Source organism: Notothenia rossii, assembly GCF_949606895.1.
Source record: "Notothenia rossii genome assembly, chromosome: 5".
NCBI lineage: Eukaryota > Metazoa > Chordata > Actinopteri > Perciformes > Nototheniidae > Notothenia > Notothenia rossii.
Window position 1 is genome coordinate 47,498,974 of NC_136903.1, and position 22,757 is coordinate 47,521,730.

A 22,757-nucleotide genomic window follows, 5' to 3' on the forward strand; every position below is an offset into this window, starting at 1 on the left:
GTCAATCAATCAATTCAGTACATTACCACATTACGCACATTACGCACATTACCCCGCATAACACTTGCACCATCGTAGCATTGTGCAACACACAGCTGAATATCTAAACTCGATAATTCCTTTATTATTTTCTGGGCCAGGGATTCAGCTGTCAGGTCCTTCATGTGATAGGTTCCAATGGCTCTTTCCTTTATAATCCCGTCATGTACATAACGGATCAAAATGGCCAGCTGCTCCTTCTTAGACAGGTCTTTCGTTTCATCCACTAACACTGAAAAGTACCGTGCTTCTCCTACTTCATTTATGATTATACTTCTGATATTTTCCCCAATAACTCTCACCATATCATTCTGGGCTTCTGGGGAAGAATAGTGCGCATACCTGCGTTCCTGTTTGCTTTTCACGTTCCTGTCATCTGTTGCAATAACGTCCAAAAGTTCAAGGAAATTTCCTTTATTTTCATCCTCATCTCTCTCGTTGTGGCCACGGAGAGGGAGGGCCTGTCTTCCCAGAAATGACGTGATTTTGAACAAGGATTTGACGTGAGCCCGGTTCTCCTGCACCTCATCTGTCCTGTTTGCGTCAATCCGACTTGCGATGGATTCCTTATGTCCGCTGATCACAGCCTTAAAGTTAGACCACGCTAATGCAGCACAATTGTGTCTACTGCTCCCTTGATGATCCAGGAGATTTTTTTTCATGTTCTTCCAACATGTGTATCCAGTGTCTATGAACACACGCAGTCCATGCCTGTCACCTGTTAAAGTTGAGGCTCCTCCAAAATGACGGCATGCAAAGCAATAAACTGCATCTTCTTGCGCAGAATATTCAACCCAGTCATATTCCTGATACACACTGACATTAAAGCGTCTTCCATTTCTAGTTGGGAAGTGGGTCAAACGAGGACGCCTGAGTCCGTCTGTTTTACATCCACTAATATCCTTCTTCTCTGCTCCAGTTGACCCAGAGGCTGCTACTGCTGCTGCACCCGGGCCTTGACCTTCCTTATCGCTGTCCACGTCTGATCCAGCTCTTTCAATCTGAGAAATTGGTGGGGACTCAGACTCGGATTCAATTCGAGAAGTCGGTGTGGACGAGTTCTCAGCCTCCATGCATGTAGTCTCCGTCTCCCTGTTAGCATCTGCATCCCCGGCGCAGGTGCTGGAGTGGCTAACAGCCTCGTTAACAGCTTGAATCCCACCTTCACTACCTGGTCCTTCTCCCTCTGCTGCTGGGGCAACATTGGAGCCATCACCTTCACCTGCCTTTTTTTTGATAAAAAAAGATTCTAAAGTTCTTTGCTTTCTTTTCATTTTAGTTAATTAGCTTAGCCGAAAAATAAAAAAAACCGCGATAACATGACCCGCTCTGACCTCCGGCGGCTTCTCGTCAGGAGATACCACATTTCAAGATAGGGAGGGGGGATACGTTACGATAAGTATTGGGAAAGATAATATCTAGACTAGAGAAATCGATTGTGTTGTTCTGATTTTCATTTGTATTTAATTTATATGTATTAAATAATAGAATAATCAATACAAATTGACACAGAGTAATTCCATAAATTTATTTTTTTAAAACGAACATTTACATTTTCCCCTGGAGCCAAGGTGTGGCAGCTGCCATACCTTGCCATACCCAATTGACGCCTCTGCTCACTACCCCCTCGCCCTCACCTCCCGACATTTGCATGAAGAAGCATGGCAGCAGCAGCGAACAATCCGGAGATAGAGGAGGAGACAGAAAGGAGAGAAGGTGATACAGAAAACGAGGATGAACTGGTTGTTAAGAAGAAAACAAACGGCTCTCTCATTTGGAGATGGTTTGGTTTTCAAGCGGCAGACGTGGAGCAGAAAAATGCACTTTGTAGACAATGCCGGAAAAAAGTTGCAACGAAAGGGTCGAGCACAACAAATCTCTTCCACCACTTACAACAGAAGCACAAAGTGCAGTATGAGGAGTGTATTAAACTGCGTGCTGCAACCCAGACCGTGAAGACTTGTCAGCCTCCTGCCTCAAAGCAAATCACGCTACACAACTCATTCACACGTGGTGTGCCTTATGAAAAAAAAAGCGAAAAGTGGCGTGAAATAACGAAGGCAGTGGCATATCACTTAGCCAAAGACATGGTCCCCACGTCGACTGTGGAGCAGACCGGCTTTGTAAAGCTGCTAAAAGCTGTTGACCCCAGGTACGAGTTACCTGGTCGAAATTACTTTGCAAGAGAAGCCCTGCCCGAGATGTACACCGAAGTGAGAGAGCGTCTCCTCGCCCGGCTCGCTCTAGTGTCTCACTTCGCACTGACCACCGATATCTGGTCCAGCAGGACCTGCGAGCCGTACCTGAGTGTGACAATACATTTCCTAGATGGGTGGGAAATTAAAAGTGCCTGTCTCCAGACCAGCTACTTTCCCCAGGACCACACCGGGGAACACATAGCTGAAGCCCTGCAGGATGTCCTCGTAAACTGGAAGCTCAAACCAACGGGACTGGTCGCTATAACAACAGACAACGGGACTAATGTGGTTAAAGCAGCGCGACTTAACAAGTGGATGAGGATGCAGTGTTTTGGACACAGACTTCACCTGGCCATCGGTGAGTGCATTATTGAATTAACTAATATGAAATTAGAAAATAATGTTAATAAAATAAATAACTTAAACGGATAAACTATGTGCATGTGTTGTGTAATGTGTAAATTAAAGGCGTGTTGGTTAAAGCTATGTTGTAAAAACCAGCAACAAATGAATGCAACAGCTGTATAGTTTAAGACCTGTGCTATCTTAAAAAAAAATGTATTTAAAATCCACTGTCTCCTCTCATCTGTTGCTCTCATCCACTGTCACAAACCTCACAGTCTGACTGTAAATGCACACAAAGAGTCTTAACTATTGACCACAAGATAAACTATTTAAACTGTGGATCATACAGTACCACTTCTGAAATTTAAAGTTGGCTCCATAAACTGTCAGACCTACTGGAGTTGATGGGGGTGTTTGTGTGCATTTACAGTCAGACTGTGAGGTTTGTGAAAGTTGATGAGGGCAACAAATGAGAGGAGATAGTGGATTTTAAATACATTTCTTATTAAAAATTGCACAGATCTGAAATTATACAGCTGTTGCATTCATTTGCTGGTAGTTTTTACCAAAATAATTTTAAATAACATGCCTGTAGTTTACACATTACACAACACATCCAGCATTAACACAAATAGTTTTGATTTTGCCTTTGAGTGAGCTGCCTCTTTACATGTAAAAAAAAAATTAAAAGGTGTTTTTCAATTTTGTGTGTTTCAGGACATGGTATGGATGACTCCCGCATCACCAGAGCTATTTCTCTCTGTAAGAGAAATGTCAGTAGTTTTTCCTACAGCTGGAAGAAAAGAAGAGAACTAGCTGAAGTGCAGGTCCAGCTGGGTCTGCCAGGTCACCAGCTTATCACAGAGTCAGCCACCCGCTGGGGATCAAGGCTGCAGATGATCAACAGGGTCCTAGAGCAGGAAAGAGCACTTGCTAAAGTCCTGTCTGCCGACAAGAAAACCAGACCCATCGTTCTTACCTGGCAAGACATCGAGGTCCTGGAGGCAGTTCAGAAAGCACTGAAGCCACTTCAGGACTTCACTGACGCCCTTTCAGGAGAGGACTACGTGACCCTCTCCTATGTCAGACCTGTGCTGCACCTGTTCAATACTAGTCTGCTGGCACCTGAAGAGGGGGATAGTGAGCTGTGTAACTCCATCAAGACCAAAATCGTTGATTACCTCAACGAAAAATATGCAGACCCCTCCACCAGTGAACTGATGGACATTGCCTCATTTGTCGATCCACGATTCAGGTCCACATACATCCCTACAGAGAGAATGGATGCACTGAAAGACAAAGTCATGGTGGAAACAGAGTCTCTGCTAGATGAGGATCAGGTGCCTGAGCCTGCAGACCAACGGGAGGCAGCAGTGGCAGTGCCACCCGCAACTAAAAAGAAGAAATCACTGGCAAGCTTTTTCAAGCACTGCACAACCACCAGCACCCAACTCACACAGAGGGAAGCAATAGACAACGAAATGTCTAGCTACCTGCAGTCCGCTTGTGTAGACGGTGATGCTGACCCACTGAAATGGTGGAAAGAGCATGAAGTTGCCTTTCCAAAACTGAGCTGCATAGCCAAGAAATTCCTCTGTGTGCCAGCTACCAGCTCCCCTTCAGAAAGGGTTTTTAGCTGCAGTGGAAACATTGTAACCTGCCACAGGGCTTCTCTGAAGCCTGACACTGTTGACAGGCTAGTTTTTCTGGCACAGAATCTGTAAGATATACAGTAGTAGTTGGTCTGGCCTGTTATTTTTCATCTCTTATGTTCGTTATGCGAGATTTGCACCCAGATAAAAGATGCACTAAGTGATTGATTTATGTTCAAATCTGCTAACATGTTTAGTTTACAAAGAACTGTCTACCTCAGTTACTTTAATTTACAAAGAACTGTCTACCTCAGTTACTTAAAAGAACAAACCAGTCTTATTTTTGATCTGTATGTGCACATTTTGCACAAAGTTATTTATTTTAATTTATTTTATTTAAGTGGTAAGGCACTAAAGACGCAAGTAAGGTGTGGGTGAAAGAAGGAATTTAGGGAGTGATGGAGGAAGGAGGGAGGAAAGGAAGGTCAGAAGGAGTGAGGGGAAGAAGGAAGGGTTTAAGGAAGGAAAGAAGCAAGGAAGGAGGGGGAGAAAGAAAGAATTGAGGGAGGAAGGATGGAAGAAAGAAATCAGGGACAGAAAGAATATGAAATGAAGGTAGTAAGGAGAAAAGAAGCAAGGAGGGAAGAAATTATAGAAGGAAAGAAGCAAGGAAGGAGGGGGGGAGAAAGAAGGAACAGAGGGAGTGAGGGAGGAATGAAGGACAGAAGGAAGGAGGGAGGGAAAGAAGGATTTGAAGATTGAAGGAAGGATGGGGGAGAGAAGGAAGGAAGGCAGTAAAGAAGCAAGTAAGGCGGGGGAGAAAGCAGTAATTGAGGGAATGAGGGAGGATGCAAGAAAGAAGGAAGAATGGTATCTTTATTTATTTATGCTGGTAGTTTTTGTTCCTGAATTATTTCATGCATGTTGATGTGCAGCTTCTAAACGTTAAATAAAGTGCCTGTGTGAGGTTTGGCTTCAAACTAGGACTGTCTGTTTTGTTTTTACTTTACGGAAAAAATATCGAGATATATATCGTATATCGCCATTCAGCTAAAAAATATCGAGATATGAATTTTGGCCCATATCGTGCAGCCCTACACTCACCCCTACTTTAGTGGGAACAATGAGTCTGCGTCTTTGATGCACAGAGGAATAAACGCAGATCATACTCTGGCTGCAGCCTTGACCGGTATTTGCTTTTGATCAAAGTCAATGCGGCAAACCTGCACTCACACAGGTAGGTGGAGGTGAAGGGAATGAGCACTTTTACAGCCTTTTTGGTCGAGGTGGGGGAACTCGGTCTCCACAGACAGCCACAAGTGGGCAAGTGTCACTTTACTCGTCTTTTTCTCGTTCTTTTGTGTCTCACGCTGCGCGTCCCCTGAAGCTCTCTGGCGCCCCCCAGGGGAGGCGCGCCTCACACTTTGAAAACCGCTGCTTTAGACAATAAGAAACATAAAGTTGACTGTTGAGTTGCTCAATCTTTTTAGATTGTCAATACTATTACTGTATAACTAATATATCAGGTTAAGAGGCACATTCAAATAAAGATTGGTCTTTAAATACATGTTGTCTTTTGAATTGTTTGTCTAAAGTCAGGTTATTATGCTGTTTGGAGGAGGCCTCACAGGTAAGAGCACTAACTAGCTACCATCACATGTACCTTAGCTTGACTTAAATGTATTAAACGTATAATTAAGTGATATCCAAATATAAATAACGTCATGCAAACATATTCATATTTGCTTGATTCCAGTGTTGAATCTAGCACAATTGCATACAAACGTTAAGGGATTTTAACATTCTGAAGTATTATGCTAAAAACGTAATAACTTAGATTATTATTTATAGTTTTGCAGAATAGTTTCATGTCCGCTTACCTTAGAAACGTAAAATGCCACGGCAGTGTGCAGATGGGGAGCATGTTAGCTTAGCTTGGTAGCTTCAGCAAGCTCTGGAACTTTCAGCTCGGTGGCAGCAGGTCCCGCCTCGGCTCCGCCTCTTTGCCCTTATTTGGAGCAGGCGGGAGTTTAACTCTGACGTCACTGTCGAGCAGTAAGTGGCCGACTCCGTCTACTAAGGGCTTCTCGGCAACTCTGCAGAATCCTATGGGTGACGTCACGGACCCTACGTCCATTTATATATACAGTCTATGATTTTAATCCAAGCCATGTGGCTGTCGAAAACATAAATTGAAACATGAGTATGACACATTGATTTTTTCAACCCTAAAATGAATCCCAAAACCTACTGTGTTGTTTTAAATAATGTGACTTCAGTTTTGTGGAAGTAGCCACCAGCTGGATGTAAACTGCTAGTTTCCTCTTGTTCACGCTCTGTCCCTGGATTTGTGTTCATCCTGTTCATGTTCACTGAGAGAGAAGACATGTAATACCTCTTCTGCCTATTTCTTCTACATTTAAACTCCAACTTGTCTCTAAATACCGGGTTCTAGATCTCCATTTCAAAGCAGTTTCATGCCAAACACTACATTTGAGAATTGTCAAAGTCACCGTTATAGAGCAAAACACGACAGGAGGCTTCTAATGATGTGTGTGTGCTGCTGAACGCTTCCCTGCATGACTCATTTTACATGCGGTGTATGACTTCAATCACTTTGAGCAGGCACACTGTGTGTGCGTGTGCGTGCGCGTGGGTGTGTGTGTTAGGGGTTTCACAACTACCAATATTTACTAGTCGACACGTTTTTCAAAATAGCAGTCGACTCGTCGACTAGTCGTTACGTCATAATAAAGACACACAAAGAGAGCTTTACAACTGTATTTCTATTGGAACTCATACAGTAACATTAAACACTGCATTTTAATTTGTGTTACATGGCTGAGTAAATAACAAACAGTAACTGGACTCACCAAAATCGACAGCAAAAAACTCTTGTTTACATACATGCCACGTAAATCCAGTGCGCAACAGCGCATTGCGCAACACTTTATTCGCTGTCCTCCACGATAACGTCCACCTTTCCATATTTTTGGTTTGAACACCAACGCATCGACATGTGAGGGAAGGAGGCTTGACCGCTTTCGGGTGACAGCGTTGCCTGCCAGGGAAAAAACCCTCTCACTCGGGGTGCTTGTGGCAGGAATAGCCAGGTAGCTCCTCGAAAGCGGGGGAAGCGGTGCACGTTTTCTGCCCACCACTCCAGTGGATTATCCATTGTGGGGATATGCGGTGTCCGCTGGCAGTAATCCCGTAGCTCATCATCCGCATCACTGTTGACCGGTGTTTTCTTGCTGTTCATTTGCCTCTGTTCAGTGCTGACGCCGGTCCGTTGCTCACTGGTGCTAGCATTACTGCTAGTGCTAGCTGTCGGCAGCGGGTGTTTCATCTTCAGATGGTTGCGCATAGCAGATGCATTTGTATTGTACTTCAGTACAGCTGTACACAACTGACACTTCACTGTGGAGTTGGTTACATCTTCGTTGAAGTACTGCCATACATAAGAATGTCGGACGTGTTTTGTAGCATTTTACAGCACCTCGTTTACCTCCATTTTTTTCACGACTAGTTGACTAGGGCCTACAGCGCCGACTAGTGGTAAAGGTAGTCGACTAGTCGATTAGTTGGTGAAACCCCCCTAGTGTGTCCCATAATCCGCTTTAAGACCCAATGCTGAATATAAAGCTGCAGGCAGCAGCACTTACCAGAGCACCTTCCATTAAACAAACACACACACACACACACACACACACACACACACACACACACACACACACACACACACACACACACACACACACACACACACACACACACACACACACACACACACACACACACACACACACACACACACACACACACACACACACACACACACACACCCCATCAGTTAAGGTAATCACAACCACTTATGGTACATATGTTGTTGTTTTTTAAGAACACTGGATGTAAACAGTCATATAATTTGTACTGACCTCCTAGCTAAGATTATACCAACAGATGAGATAAACAACATCTAACTATCAATGCTTTGTGTCCCAAAGGCAATATCTTTATTTCAAAGACCCCCCCAAGACCACAAGAGGTCAGGAAAATATCAACACAGACTATTAAAAGGTTTTGATCAATAGACTAATGCCATTCTTTTTTTCTGGTTAGGTTTCTGATCAAACTTTTAAATATGTAATTATCCCGACAACATTGATAAGAGGTCACAAGTTGGGACATTTCCCATGTATTAAACCAAGACGGGCAACTGGCAGTGTATATACTGTACATATAAATAATAATACATTTAAGCATAAAGACTTCTATTTTCTCATTAGTGACACACATGTCCAGACTGCTAACCGACTCATCCAGTGGAGTTTAATGCTTTACAGTACTTTCATCGTATCAAAACCCTGTTTCTGTTTTTTAACAGAAATAGTGAGGTTAGGAATTAGTTTGGGGTTTGTAAAACTTTACTCATGGAGATTAAGAATTTGTTCAAATGTAACCTTTCTCTTTCTGTCAGGCGCTGTTTCCAGACGGCCCACTTCTATGTGGAAGACAGCAACTCCCCCAGGGTGGTCCCCAACGAGACAAACCCCGTCATCCCCATTCCAGGTAACAACCTGACACAGCACATTTATAATTCCTATGCAAAACTCGTAAGAGATTTCAGAAGTGTTATTTATTTGTTTGTTGATGTGTAATGGAATATATTTTGGTAGTACAGGACATTGTGCTCTCAAGCATTACCCACTGACTGGACCTCATTTAAGGATCAAACAGGTTCACTCTGTTTCCCTCTGATATCTCGTATTGGAGAATCGGCAGTTGTTAAATATTTCTCCACAGCCCGACTACTGTAACTGCTCTCAGATACTCTGTTGTCACCGTCAATGTTGCAGGTCTTGTGGCTCAGAGCTGCTAATAAACATTGTCGTCAATAAAGAAATGTTTAATTTAATGATGTAAACAGATTTCACATAACTCTAAAAAGCAATACAATTACATTTAAATAAAAATTACAAATTGTAACTAACCTAATACAGTTATGTGACATTTGTTGACATAATTCATTTAATTTAAAGTCAATTTTTCAGTTATTTCAGTGTAGATGATTGTTGATCAATGAAATTTCACCTTTAAAAGCTGTCTCTCAAATATTTTCCCAGAGATTATTGGCTGGTTTGGGTGAACAAAGTTTACCTTGGTTTAACAACAACATCGAATGTTGAGAGTAAGTGATAATTCTGTATGAATTTAGTTTTTTTTTTAATGTAAGGCTAACTAAGAAAGAAAGAGAAATATGGAGGCAGGGGGGGTGATGAATCATTACAAAGAACAGACATAAAACCTCGGCGGAGCCTGAAAGCTGCTCCAGCTGGAGCCCCCAGATCCAGGATTTGGATCCAAACCTGTAAAATCAATTAAAGCGTGTGGGGCCTCTTCACAGTACAATGGGCCTTGGCTCAGTTCAAAGGCCTCCATTCCCACCAGGGCCAGTGTGCCCAGCACGGCAGAGTCCAGAACAGACATAGAGGGTCTGCCATTGGTTTTATTTTTTCTCTCAGCAGGATCTGAGCCCGTTTTGGAATCAACATTATGCACTGTGGTGTGATATCGTATGATATTGTGATGACCACTGGAAGTGTAGCTCGACAGACATTTGAGACTGAATATCAGGGACTGTGTGTGGGCATCAGAGTGTGTGCAGCAGACAGGGTGCTGTCTGACCATATGTTAGCTGTGTTAATTGTCTCAATAAGCTCAGGCCTAGAGCCTCACACATCCCATAATCCGCTTTAAGACCCAATGCTGAATATAAAGCTGCAGGCAGCAGCACTTACCAGAGCACCTTCCATTAAACACACACACACACACACACACACACACACACACACACACACACACACACACACACACACACACACACACACACACACACACACACACACCATCAGTTAAGGTAATCACAACCACTTATGGTACATATGTTGTTGTTTTTTAAGAACACTGGATGTAAACAGTCATATAATTTGTACTGACCTCCTAGCTAAGATTATACCAACAGATGAGATAAACAACATCTAACTATCAATGCTTTGTGTCCCAAAGGCAATATCTTTATTTCAAAGACCCCCCCAAGACCACAAGAGGTCAGGAAAATATCAACACAGACTATTAAAAGGTTTTGATCAATAGACTAATGCCATTCTTTTTTTCTGGTTAGGTTTCTGATCAAACTTTTAAATATGTAAATATGCCAAAGCAATAAAAAGAGATTGGGTCCATTCTCCTTGTAGCTAATTGGACACCCTACCTGCTGTGTTAACTGACACACATCATTTTTGACATATTTGCATACCTAAATGAATATCTTGCAAGACAGAGTGAGAGCGAGCGAGTGTGTGCTCTTATTAATATTTGATGAAGACTAAACTGGGGGCACACTGAGAGAGTTTTAGCTGTTTTTTCATCCTCTTAATTGAGCGGGCCCCAATCCTCTGGGTCCAGTTCAGCTACAGTATGCATGCTGTCAGCCACTGAAGAACGACCACTTGGCTACAGTTTGTCTGCAGCAGCTGAAACATGCACACATTCCTGAGCTGTCCTGCTTAAAGCTCCCACAACACAACATCAGAAAATGACTTATGCAAGCTTTCTTGTTGTGATTGGACTCACGCACCACTTAGTTCCATGAGAGAACATGCTATGCTCATATCACTGGTCTTTATTAACATCTAGCCATCTATTTTGAGTATCTAGGGCAGGGATGGGCAAATGGCGGCCCGCGGGCCGCATGAGGCCCCCACCTCCTCTTTTTGCGGCCCTCAGATAAATTTATAAACAACGTAATTAATAAAAAAAAAAAATGTTTACATTTTTCTTTTACTTGCAGTACTGATACCGTCCACTAGACTCCTAGTTACGTCACGAGCTGCATACATGATTTCAAATACCGCGAAATAATCTGTGACGCATTTGTGTGTATTCTGTTTGTTTCCCGGGAAAACAATCAAAAGAAACACCGGCTGTTGTTATGCCTGCTGTGACGTTAAGTTGCCTCTTGTAATTATGCCTTCACAAGCTTAAAAGTTGTTTTTATCATCTGAATTTGGCAAAACAAGTTTAATATTCTTAAATCCAAGACTTTGGTTATTTGAAATCAGATGAAAACAAACTGTCACGGACCCTGCCGTGTTATCTATGATTACTACGCTTTTCATTCATAATTTCAGAGGGAGGGAGGGGGAGTGGTGCTGAGGAACAGCATAGTGCAGGCTGACAGGTCTCTGTGTTAACATTCCCCTTATTGTGGAATAAGGGGAATGCAGAGACAGGCTACAAGTGTTTTAGGTTCAAGTTAGACAACTAATGTCTGGGTTAGTGTTCATGAATTCATGTGTATGTCATCTTAATGGTTAATCTCAATGCACACACACCGTGCTTTCCAATAGTTTAAAATAGTTTTATTCCACTGTTTAATAACCTGTTCAATACAAACATACCACTTGCAAAAATGAAATAACATTTCTGTGAACTGATATTTGTTGAGTGAGCTTATTAGAGGATGTTCCCAGTTTTTGGGGATGTTCCCTTCGATTGTAAAATGTCATTGAAGATGTCAGACTTAGTATATTTGTTAATAATTACATACAACACATGGAATTTTTGTGTGAGTGTGTTCCAAGTGAATCTGCGGCCCCCTGGTGGCCAGTACATCAATGATGTGGCCCCCACCACCATCAAAGTTGCCCATCCCTGATCTAGGGTAATAAATAAACATAACAGTGAATACAAATAAATGGAAATGTTGCCTTGACCTACGACAAGGACAACTTTCTATCTCTTTGTGGTTGCAGGCAAACATCACTCCCAGAAGATTTGATAAGGACTTCCATCTTGACCTTGGTAACCAGAGGTGGGAATTAACTAAATAATGATGTGAAATAGAATCAAGTGTTGAATCAGACTTTAGTTCCACCTGGAGTAAATCCACAAGCTACCCTGTAGTATACAAAGTCATTCAAACTAGCTGCACCTTTACCAGCTTTGAGAACGCTTTCATATCATATCATATATATTATTCTGAAATGGACCAATCTGCACGATCACTAATTTTACTGTCGCTACTTTCACTATATTTTGATGAGAATACTTTTGTACTTTTACTTGAGTAACATTCTGAATGCAGGACTTTTACTATAATAGAGTATTCCTACACTCTGGTACTTCTACGTTTACTCAAGTACAAGATCTGAATACTTCTTCAACCTTTGTTGGTAATTTAGCAGATGGAGATTTCACGGTTGAAATTAAATTGTAGTCCTATTTCGTCCCTACTGACCACCAGAGGCGGTGCTTTAGCACTGGATATATCCATTGCACGCATGCGCAGTTCGAGTACCTAATAACAAAAAAGTCACCTGTGACCCACGTGACGACGGCTACATAGGCCGGCGTCATTAGCAGATTGTTTCCTTTTCATCTTCTCGCTTCGCGAGAGTACCGTGGTTGCATTTTTGTAACCTACAAGCGTTTGTAGGAACGTTAGATCTAAGGATTTCTCCGCATACAGCCGGCTGCGTGCAGTTTCGCGACTATTCCAGTCAGGGCTACGGGCTACCCGTCCCCCAGGAGCTGTGGCCGGCTACGCGGAACACTTCGACGGACAGGTTGGTGTCAGCTTGGTCGGTAATGGCAGTGTTTCCGCCCCCTCTCCCAGCTAAACTGATCCTGATTTCTGTCTTGTTTACTATTTGGCTTTAACTTTTTTGGTGACGGCAGCGTTTCCGCTCCCTCTCCCAGAAGTTGCCCTTGCTGTGCTATTTTGTATTGTTTCTGACCGCGGCGTTGTGCCGGGCTATTATTAGCATTTTTGATTTAACAGTTTAGCTGTGTTTCCTCGGTTAACTAGTTAGCCGTAGCGTGGCTCAGCCTAACCGTGTCCTGTCGCGCAGCCACTTGGCTGACGCTGGATTAAGCCGGGATTATCCGTGCTGTTTTTTCTTTAGAGGCCAGTTTCTGGTTTTAGCCTGTGTTTATGTTTAACTTCGTTATTATCCCAACCAGTGAAGGCAGTGTTTTCGCCCCCGCTCCTGGTGAGAGTGTTGCCTGATTGTTAGCAGCAACCGCCCGGCAGGCGCGCCGGATTCATTTTAGAATTGGGGGGGCCAAAAAAAGTGCGTGTGTATGGCCCAATCCCAAACTACGCCCTAGACACTCCCCCTCCGTGACGGAGTGAACTCCGTGGAGTGACACATGAGGCTCCCTCCTGTCAGATGGAGGGAGTAAATACAGCGGCAAGCTTTGGGACAAACTCCCCTCTCTCCGGCAGAAACAGGAAATGCCGTAACGGCTACAACGGTTTCAAATCAGTATCTCTTTGACAAAAAATGTAAATGAATAACTCAAATAAAACTCCAAACATCTTTAATTGTGTTACTTTTTTGTAAAGCTCTTAGTTTTAAACCTGATGTTTATAAGCTTCTTAGTGTTTGCAACAGTCTGTAAATATACACAATTTTATAATAAAATGCACACATTCACCTTTTTCTAGACTAAACACAGGTATGATCCTAAGTTTTAAAAAAAATGAGGTCATCATGAGGTTGTTAACATCGCAATTTATCACTATCGTTTAGTGGTTTTGCAAAGAATTAACCACTCTGTTTTTGTACCATTCTGCGTTGAAGTACCTTCTCTTTGCCCAAATAATCTACTAGCGGTCTCCTTTTTTCTGATAGTTAGCTGTACAGCTTTAACCGCCTCAATGTCCCGACAGCAAACCTCCATGCAGTTGGAACCAGCCTGTTTCGGTTCAACAACGGCGGCGGTGGGGTCGGCGGCGGTTTTGACAGTTTCTGCGGCCGCAGACTAGAGCTGCTGCTTTTGGGTTCATCTGGCTTCGCTGTTTGAAGAAGGTCCAGCCTCCGGAGATGTGGTAGTCAGGGATGTGACCTTCCAGTTGTTAAATTTAAGTTTAGATTGACCGTATTTAGTTTTCTTCTGCGCTGGTTCTTCTGACATGTTTGCAAGTGTATATATTCTTTTTATCTCTAGGTTAACGGCTGACACACACAGCAGAACAACGTAACAAATAAAGTAAACAACGTAACAAATAAACAAATCTAAGCTTTTTTATTGGTTTTAATTTACATGGATACATTTGAATGGTGTGACAATGTCCTATTTGATTGGGTTAAAATGTACATATTCTTCCTGTTATGTCTGCCTGCTTTATTTTACCTAATGCAAAGTGACCTGCTCCATCGAAATCGTTCGCATTGACCCGAAGACACATTTTGATTCCTAGCTTTCTAATGAAATCAGGATTGTTTTTGTACTCCAAATATTAAGCAAAATATGTCACATTATATAATGACTGTTACAGAGTCATCGTTTTGAGAAAAAGGCCTTTAAAGTGTTTCTCTTCTCTGGAATCCATCGATCTGATTGATTATTAGCGGAGCAAATGATCAAAAATACTACGGAGGGAAGATATTTTCGTTTGGATTACTGCACTCACGGGAAACACCGGCTGTTGTTATGCCTGTTGTGACGTTAAATTACTCAGTTCTCCGCTTGTAATTATGCCATTACAAACTTCAAACCTGTATTTATCATCTGCATTTGCCGAAACAAGTTTAATATTCTGAAAGCCAAGACTTTGTTTATTTGAAATCAGATGAAAACGAACTGTAACGGACCCTGCCGTGTTATCTATGATTACTATGCCTTACATTCATAATTTCAGCGGGAGGGAGGGGGAGCGGCGCTGCGGAAGAGCAGAGTGGCCAGTGAGAGGCGAGCTGTGGTCTTCCCTTTACAAGCTTAAAAAATGCGTGTAGCTAATGAGATTGAATATATATAACAATACAAAATAACAAAATATACACAGCTAGATCAGATCGCGTTTTAGATGCGACTTTAGAGTAGAGGGGAATTATTGAAATGGGATTTGTACAGTGTTCCGCGCCGCGTGTATATACATGTGTGTTTGTGTATTTTTGCGTTTGTGTGTATTGTGTTTGTTTCCCGGGGAAAAGACTCACGAGAAACACCGGCTGTTGTTATGCCTGCAGTGACGTTAAATTACTCCGTTCTCCACTTGTAATTATTCCGTTACAAGCTTCAAAGTTGTAGGCCTATTTATCATCTGAATTTGCCGAAACAAGTTTAATGTACTGAAAGCCAAGACTTTGCTTATTTGAAATCAGATAAAAACAAACTAACGGACCCTGCCGTGTTATCTATGATTACTATACACCTTACATTCATAATTTCAGCGGGAGGGAGGGGGAGCGGCGCTGAGGAACAGCAGAGTGGCGAGTGAGAGCTGTCATCTTCCATTTACAAGCTTCAAACATGCCTGAAGCTAGTGAGACTGAATATAATAATCAAAAATAACAAAATGTACACAGCTAGATCAGATCGCGTTTTAGATGCGACTTTAGAGTAGAGGGGAATTATTGAAACGGGATTTGTACAGTTTTCCGCGGCATCTGCTGCTGCGAAAATGTGGGGCAGGGCTGAAAAGTGGGGGGGCCAATGGCCCCCTGGCCCCCCTGCTTCCGGCGCCCTTGCCGCCCGGCTAAGTTGAGTCCTGTTGAGCTTCTTTATTACATTTTTATTTCAGCTAGGTGAAGGCAGTGCTCTCGCTCCCACTCCCTTTGCTGTTAACGTGGGTGTAGGACATTTACATCCCATGTCGTGTTTGGCGAGTCTGAGCATTGCTCTACTCTTCCCGTTCAGCAGGTAGTTGGTGAAGGCTGTGTCCTCGCACCCGCTCCCGGTTTCCCTGCATCTGGCCACCTACATAATGGCTCATTCATGTAGGGCCTGTATAGCTCCTCTTGAGTCAGAGGACGGCCATCACCGCTGCCCCTCTTGCCTTGGCCTCGAGCATTTGAGGGAGGGTCTCACGCAGAATGCCTGCATGAACTGTAGCTGTATGCCTCGGGCCCTCAGAGTAGCTAGAGTTGCAGAGGTGGAGCGTTTGGCAGCATCCAACGGACACCTCTCCTCGTCACATCTCCCTCCAGAGCAGTCTAACATTAAACAAGCAGTCTGCTTGTCATACATTGCTGACGATACATTTTAAGTGGCAATTTGTTGAGTCACTGCCGCTAAATGCCGGTAGCATCAAGCTAGCAAATCCTGCATTAGCCTCACATCAACAGGTGCAGACAGAACATCCAATTATCCTGAACTAATTTACTGAATAAACCAACTCACATCTCCTGTCTTTTTATTCAGCCAACTCATTAGACTATTCTTCTGCTGGCGTTTCATTGTTGTTTTCTGTCAAATGCAATACTGTAGTTCAAAACCGCGGTACCTGCTCATCATCTGTGAGCTAGTTTTAGAATGCGCACGCTACGTTCGTTGTCGTGTTTGCGCGTCCACCTGGGCAGGCTGTGTGTGTCCTTCTCCCGTGACGATAACGGCTTGAGGTTAAAAAATAATAATAAACAAATTTGAAACTGGGGGGGACACAAACGGGAAGACAGCAGAGCTCGGGGCAATAATGCAGATTTGTTTGACTTTTTTACACTTTGTTGTTCTCCTCCATTCCTCCACTCCTGTCTCTGATTGTGAGTGTGTGCATGGGGGGGGGGGGGGGAGGAATTATATTTTCTATTCTATATTTTCTATCATTGACTTTCTACTTTCCCCCAATTTTGTATGTAGGCTACTCTTAATATTTCAATGTTTTCATCAAATAAAACGTATTCAACAACAAAATTCAATAACGTGCTGTAACCACTAGGCGGTGCGGGTTAAAAAAACCAGTGGTATAGTTAATAACACATAATAATATCAAACATATGACTATTCACTTTATTGTGAAATTAAAACAGAACGGTAAAGGAAAATACAGTTTCAGTCTCTCGATTTGAAGCTTATGCATTATACCATGAACCTGTATAGACCTGTGACAGTCAACTGCATGAGGAGTTGGAAAGGTAGTAAATAATATCTTTAAAAACTACAAAAAAATCCCTTTCAATCAGCTGTGCACCATTATGGTGTAAATATAGCCTATCTACCAATTGGATCAAATATAAAAGTCAGCCGAATTATTGTTGATACTGCATGAATATTGTGTGAAAAGAAATGTAAGATGTTGTTTAATTGCTAATATATTTATGATCCACGTCACATATTCAGTTTTGGCGGCATTTCTTACAGTTTGTCAAAAGGTCTTCTGATCAGGGCTCTATAAATGAATAACTATGGCAGATATTTAATATTTAATGCAGCCGAACCGTGTATTACAATGCCGTTATGTGATGACTTCCAAAGAGAAAAGCAAGAATACTCGGAATAAAGTATTATTCTATTTTTAAAAAATGTTTTTCCAACTTCATATCATATAAACACCATATCCCGACATGCATTGCGGCTAAAACAATCGATGTTTTAGCCTATCAAAACCTCTGAAAACAGAAAGATGTCTCTCAGAATCGAAAGAGAAAAACACAAAAGCATTGTACACAATTTAAACCAATAAATGTCGTATAATTAGCAAGAATAAACTGATGTTTTTTAGTTGATGAGTACTCCATATATCCCTGTTAAATCATTTGATCATTGGTTTTATTATGAAAACGTCGAGACCGGAAATACTGTTTATAACCCGTAACTTTACATGGAGGCTGCCGCATACCTCAAATCATCTTCGTAATATCTATCAAACTATAGATCCTACATATCGACTGGACGTGAATTCTAAAAGTACGATATACACTTCTCGCTAGAAATCTAATCAAAAAGCGTTTTAATGGCCAAACTATCCTACAATTTAGGATTTTACAGAGAGGGTTATTTGTGAATAAACGACCATCTGTAACGTTTGCATTCAACGGGAGCACTAGAGCAGTGGTTCTCAACTGGTGGTTCGCGGACCCGTTTCGAGTGGGTCGCGGATGTGATTGAAGAAAAGAAAGAAAAAAAAAAAGATTGAATTTTTATTTATTTTTTGGGGGCGGGGGGGAAAGTCAAACTTTTATTTTGAAGGCCCGATTTTCGAACGCTCTGCATGCACTAGGCGTTGGACTGGAAGTACCGGAGACCAATAAACGGTTTTGAAAACTTCTGTCACGTAGTGATCATCTTCTCAATAAAATATTTTTGCTGATGTTTTTTCGAGTCTTCAGGCCAATCAGAATCAAGATTGTTGCCGGAAGTCCCCACGGAGAACAACTTTGCGGTAGAACTATTCTTTATACATCCATGGGTACAACTTCAGATAAAAATGAACACGTAATGAAATATGACCCCCGGTTTGATGATTGACAGGTCAAAGAACAATGGGAGCTATCTACCCTTACCCACAATTTAAAGTAAGTCACACAGACGATCTCCTCTTTACTCTTCTCGCAGCAAGATGTCAGAACAAAGTGAAAAACAAACAATGGCATAAAATATTATTAATATGTCGGGTAGTAATAGATTTATTTATTTTCTTCTCAGAGTGTACCAGAATGCATAGTTTGTTAGTATTTCTAAAAATCTCCTGGGGTAGAATCCCCCCAGACCCCCTGCTGGAGTTGGGTTTTCAGCATGTGTGCCTTTTTATATAGTTCAGCTTTGATTCCATCATCTCATTAAACCTTTTTTAAAAGCATACTTTAGTTCTGTGAAGGGATATAAGGGATATATGCACTGTACTTCACTTTTATTAATATTGAATGCTGAAAAGCGTATATATTACAGCACGTTTTTTTGTTGAATAGATTTGAGTGCTTCAAAATGTTGGGTCGCGATGTATTGAACAAGTAAAAAGTGGGTCCCGAGGCCTGACCAGTTGAGAACCACTGCACTAGAGGGCGAAAACTTTAAAACGTAATTATAGGACGTATTAAGCGCTTGAACAAACAACATATTTGGTCGTAATAAGGGCCTGAACAATCGGCCCATTTGGTCGTATGAGTTGGAGGACTTGTTGATTTGTACTAGTGTTAATTTCGTTGACTAAAACTATGAAGAAATATGTTCGTCAACAACCTTTTTTTCCATGACGAAAACGAGACGATGACGAGACGGCACCGACGGCAGTAAACAATAACTAACGAAATCATGATGCAATATCGTTGAAGAAAAGTGACCAGACAAAAATGTAGTTTACTAAATAAAAACTATGCCAAAATCTCTCTTTACTTTCTTTGACGAAAAATGAGGAGACGAAATATTATCAAAGATAACGTTACATCTCTGATAGTCAGTTTTTCTCCTAGCAGTTCCATATCCGGTGCTGCGGCTGGGCAGCAGCTGTGTGTCTGTGCTGCGCGTGGCGGTAGATTTAATTACACCGGGCAGCGGCACAATATGAACTGTCAGGAAGACTCGGTCTAACTCATGGTTTAACTAACCTTATTCAACAGAAATTAAAATGGCAACAACAGGGCTTGGGAGCAGTGGTCACACTCGCGTTTACCGAATAACCCTCCGTCACCGCGAGTGAGTGATAAATTGTGCACTCGACGGGTAATAATGGATTATGACGGAAATGTTACGATCCTGTCCGTCAAAATGAATGACAACGAAAGGTGTCTAAAGTCACCACTGCTTGGGAGAAAGAAACAATGTGATATTTGGGCCACATTTTCGCTACAATGAGCCGGAGAAAAAAAAGCAAATGCCTTGTTTTATCAGAAGGGAAGCAATGTGGCCATAACACAGCTGGTGAAAACACCATAAAACTGACCAGATACTCTCTGCAAAGCTGCTTTCTTAATCATTCAACCTGTGGTTTTCATCAAATAAGGACAAGATATAATCTTATTGTGAAATAAGTTTGACTAAAATGACAAATTATTGGTTTTGGCTTGACTAGTTTGACTGAAATGTTCTATATAATCTGATGACTAAAAAAAGACTCAACATTAGACTAAGATGCTCAGGATTCACTATTCCATTAAAAAGTTGTCCAGTCCCATCGTTGGGGGGGGGGGGGGGGGGGGGCATTGTGACTTCAGAGGAAGTGGCTGCTCTTGTGTAGCCGGTTTAACACTGCCTCTTCTCTTCAGATGACATGGAGGCCATTCCAGTCAAGCACTTCATCAAACACATCTCTGAACTCTACTCCAATAAGCAACACGGATTCTCTGAAGATTTCGAGGTAAGCAGTAAAGTCACGTTACAAGTCTTACACTTGCGATCTGTATTTGCCCAAGCTCTTCATTTCTTGTTTCAGACTAAACTAGTTATTCAGTACATTTGAAACACACACTATCAGATGCTGATGGCAAGGCTTTGATAAAATTGTGAAATAATTAAAAAGAGCAGGTTGCCACCACTGATCCTGAAGGTAGAGATTTGAAGATAATGAAGACTAGCTGATTGATTATTGACGAGAAATCTAGGAGTTTTAGTGATGGACAATTCAGTTTTCTTCATCCTCAATTTGGTTCCTGTTTTTACTTCAATCTCTCTGCAGTGCTGGGTTGCGGTCGGATAATAAAAAAAATCAGCTCCTAACATCTAACCCTATCGTCTATTCCTTGACCTCTGAGTGAAACGTCATGGGGTTAAGGCAGGCATAGGCAAACTAAGGCCCGCAGGCCATATACGGCCCGTTGGGCTTTTGAACCAGGCCCGCCGAATATTGGTACAAAATTGTCCGAATTATAGTAAAGACCGCATTAATTTTGCCTTTTTCCTGCAATACCCGGAATTTCAGTTGATCCCACTAGATGGCGCACTCTAGACACAATTGACCTTTGCTGGAGTCTGGTCTATACTCTCAGCTGGACCCACTGGCCAAGCCAGCAAGATCCAAGGACCAAATATGTCACACGTACATTGGAGGGGGTAGAGATTAACCTGAGCAATAACAGTTCATGGCGAGTACAGCGAATACAAGTTGTAACAAGCAGTAGCGCTGAGCAAAGTGACTAGAACGCGACCACACACTTCTGTTTATTTGACCTTACTTTAATAACCATCCGTTCACTGTTATTGACCATTGTGAAGAGGCAGACGTTTTCCTGTTTTGTATTATTGCAGCTATCGGATGGAATCAATACATGGGTTCAGGGGCGGACTGGCCATCTGTAGAATCTGGAGAACCACAGAACGGCCGGTCGCCAAAAGGCCGTTGAAGGCCGGCCGGACCTTTAAACAAAAATGGTTTAAGGTCATCATTTAAGTTGCGCTGACAGCCGACAGAGGGCGACAGCAGCCGCTAATGCAGTTGTGTGGTTCTTATCTTTCAAAATCACACACGAAGAAGAAAAAAGACCGGCCACATGAAGAGAAGGGATTAGACGGATTAGACGCCGCGACAGGGAGAATGAAGAAACATGGATAAAAATCAAAGAAAACGAAAAGAAAAAGGTGGGGCCGAGAAGGCAAGAGAAAAAAAGGTGAAGTCACTCGCATGTGAAGCATATAAATGTCGCAAATTGACAGACCTTTTTGGCAGCAGCGCTGAAACAAGCTATATCATCAGCAGCTTAGAAGAAGTGCAAGATGATGAAGACAATGATGAGGGCGCAAGTTCAGATATACAGCCAGCCTCCTGCGTTCATGATGAGGGACAGAGTTGAGCTGGTGGAAGAACCAGCTCAACTTGCACATACAATTGCAGGGCAAGAGCAAGAGGTGGGTGAGAATTATCCCTTGAACTCAGTGGCGTTTTCTCCTGGAGGCCAAGGGAAGCCAGGCTTCCCCTGTTTTTTTTGGATTGTAGTTATAATCTTAATAAATAAATAAAAACACTTCGTTTAGTTTCGGTAATTATTCTGTCGGCCCATCTCTCCCCCATTCTCATTGAGTATTTTACAAAGAGTGAAACAGCGCCCCTCTAGATGTTATGGTGAAACAGTAGACTGCACTCTCTGTTGCAGAGGAGGCTAGAAATTGGCTTCCCTTGGTGAAAAAAAGAAAATGGAGGGATTGACAATCAGATGAGGCTCACGTCATGCCTCACAATCCAATCAAATCACATCAACTTAATTTCTTACTGTAACTGTCATCACCGCCAATTGCAAGTGCAATTATGGAGGGTGGAGATTGAGTATTTCATCAAAAATAATTTGACTAAACTTCCGCTACAGCAGCAACTAAAAATAAAATCTGATGATAGACCAATACCCAAACTGGAGCTGTGTACAGAGAGGGAAAAAAGGAGCAAATCGGACGTAAAACTTTAAATAATAAACAGCGGATTTCTAACATTTGACCTTTCATGTGGCCTGCATGGGCTACATGTGACCATCACAAGTGAAATCATAACGAAAACTACGGCGGTAAAATATGCGTGTAGAAAACGGCTTATGCCTCAATAGGATAGCAACAAGTAGTCAAGATAGTCTGATTAGCTAACATCACCTGTAGAATAAGGTGACCAGATTTTTAAAATGAAAACCGGGGACATTTTGAGTTTTGCGGTCAATATATCATGAACAAATCCAATTTTCTTCACTGTTAAAGAAAAAAGGGGGACAATTCTGGTTTAATGTAATTCGAACATTTGAACTGTTGGATACAAACAGAAGGAAGACAGCTCATATGAGACTTCAAAGGTCTTTTATTTTGAAACTCTACATCAGATTGTCCTGATTGATTAGATGGGGTGTCCTGCTATCACCCCTGGAGTGAAATAAGTCTTTGATTATTT

The 22,757-nt window shown here is 42.1% G+C and overlaps 2 protein-coding genes across 2 annotated transcripts in view; both read left to right on the forward strand.

Annotated features, from left to right (window-relative positions):
• The window catches only part of LOC307039451 (receptor-type tyrosine-protein phosphatase gamma-like), a 1,005,384-nt gene that overhangs the window by 899,571 nt on the left and 83,056 nt on the right, over positions 1–22,757 (forward strand). The window contains exons 14-15 of the mRNA XM_079681553.1: positions 8,655–8,746; positions 20,164–20,255. Coding sequence (XP_079537679.1) covers positions 8,655–8,746; positions 20,164–20,255 — 184 coding nt within the window. The remainder of the gene's footprint in view (positions 1–8,654; positions 8,747–20,163; positions 20,256–22,757) is intronic.
• LOC307039443 (E3 SUMO-protein ligase ZBED1-like) lies at positions 1,447–4,849 on the forward strand. Its single transcript, XM_079681537.1, has 2 exons — positions 1,447–2,595; positions 3,300–4,849. The coding sequence occupies exons 1-2, from the start codon at positions 1,701–1,703 to the stop codon at positions 4,304–4,306; spliced, it is 1,902 nt and encodes a 633-aa protein (XP_079537663.1). The 5' UTR covers positions 1,447–1,700; the 3' UTR covers positions 4,307–4,849.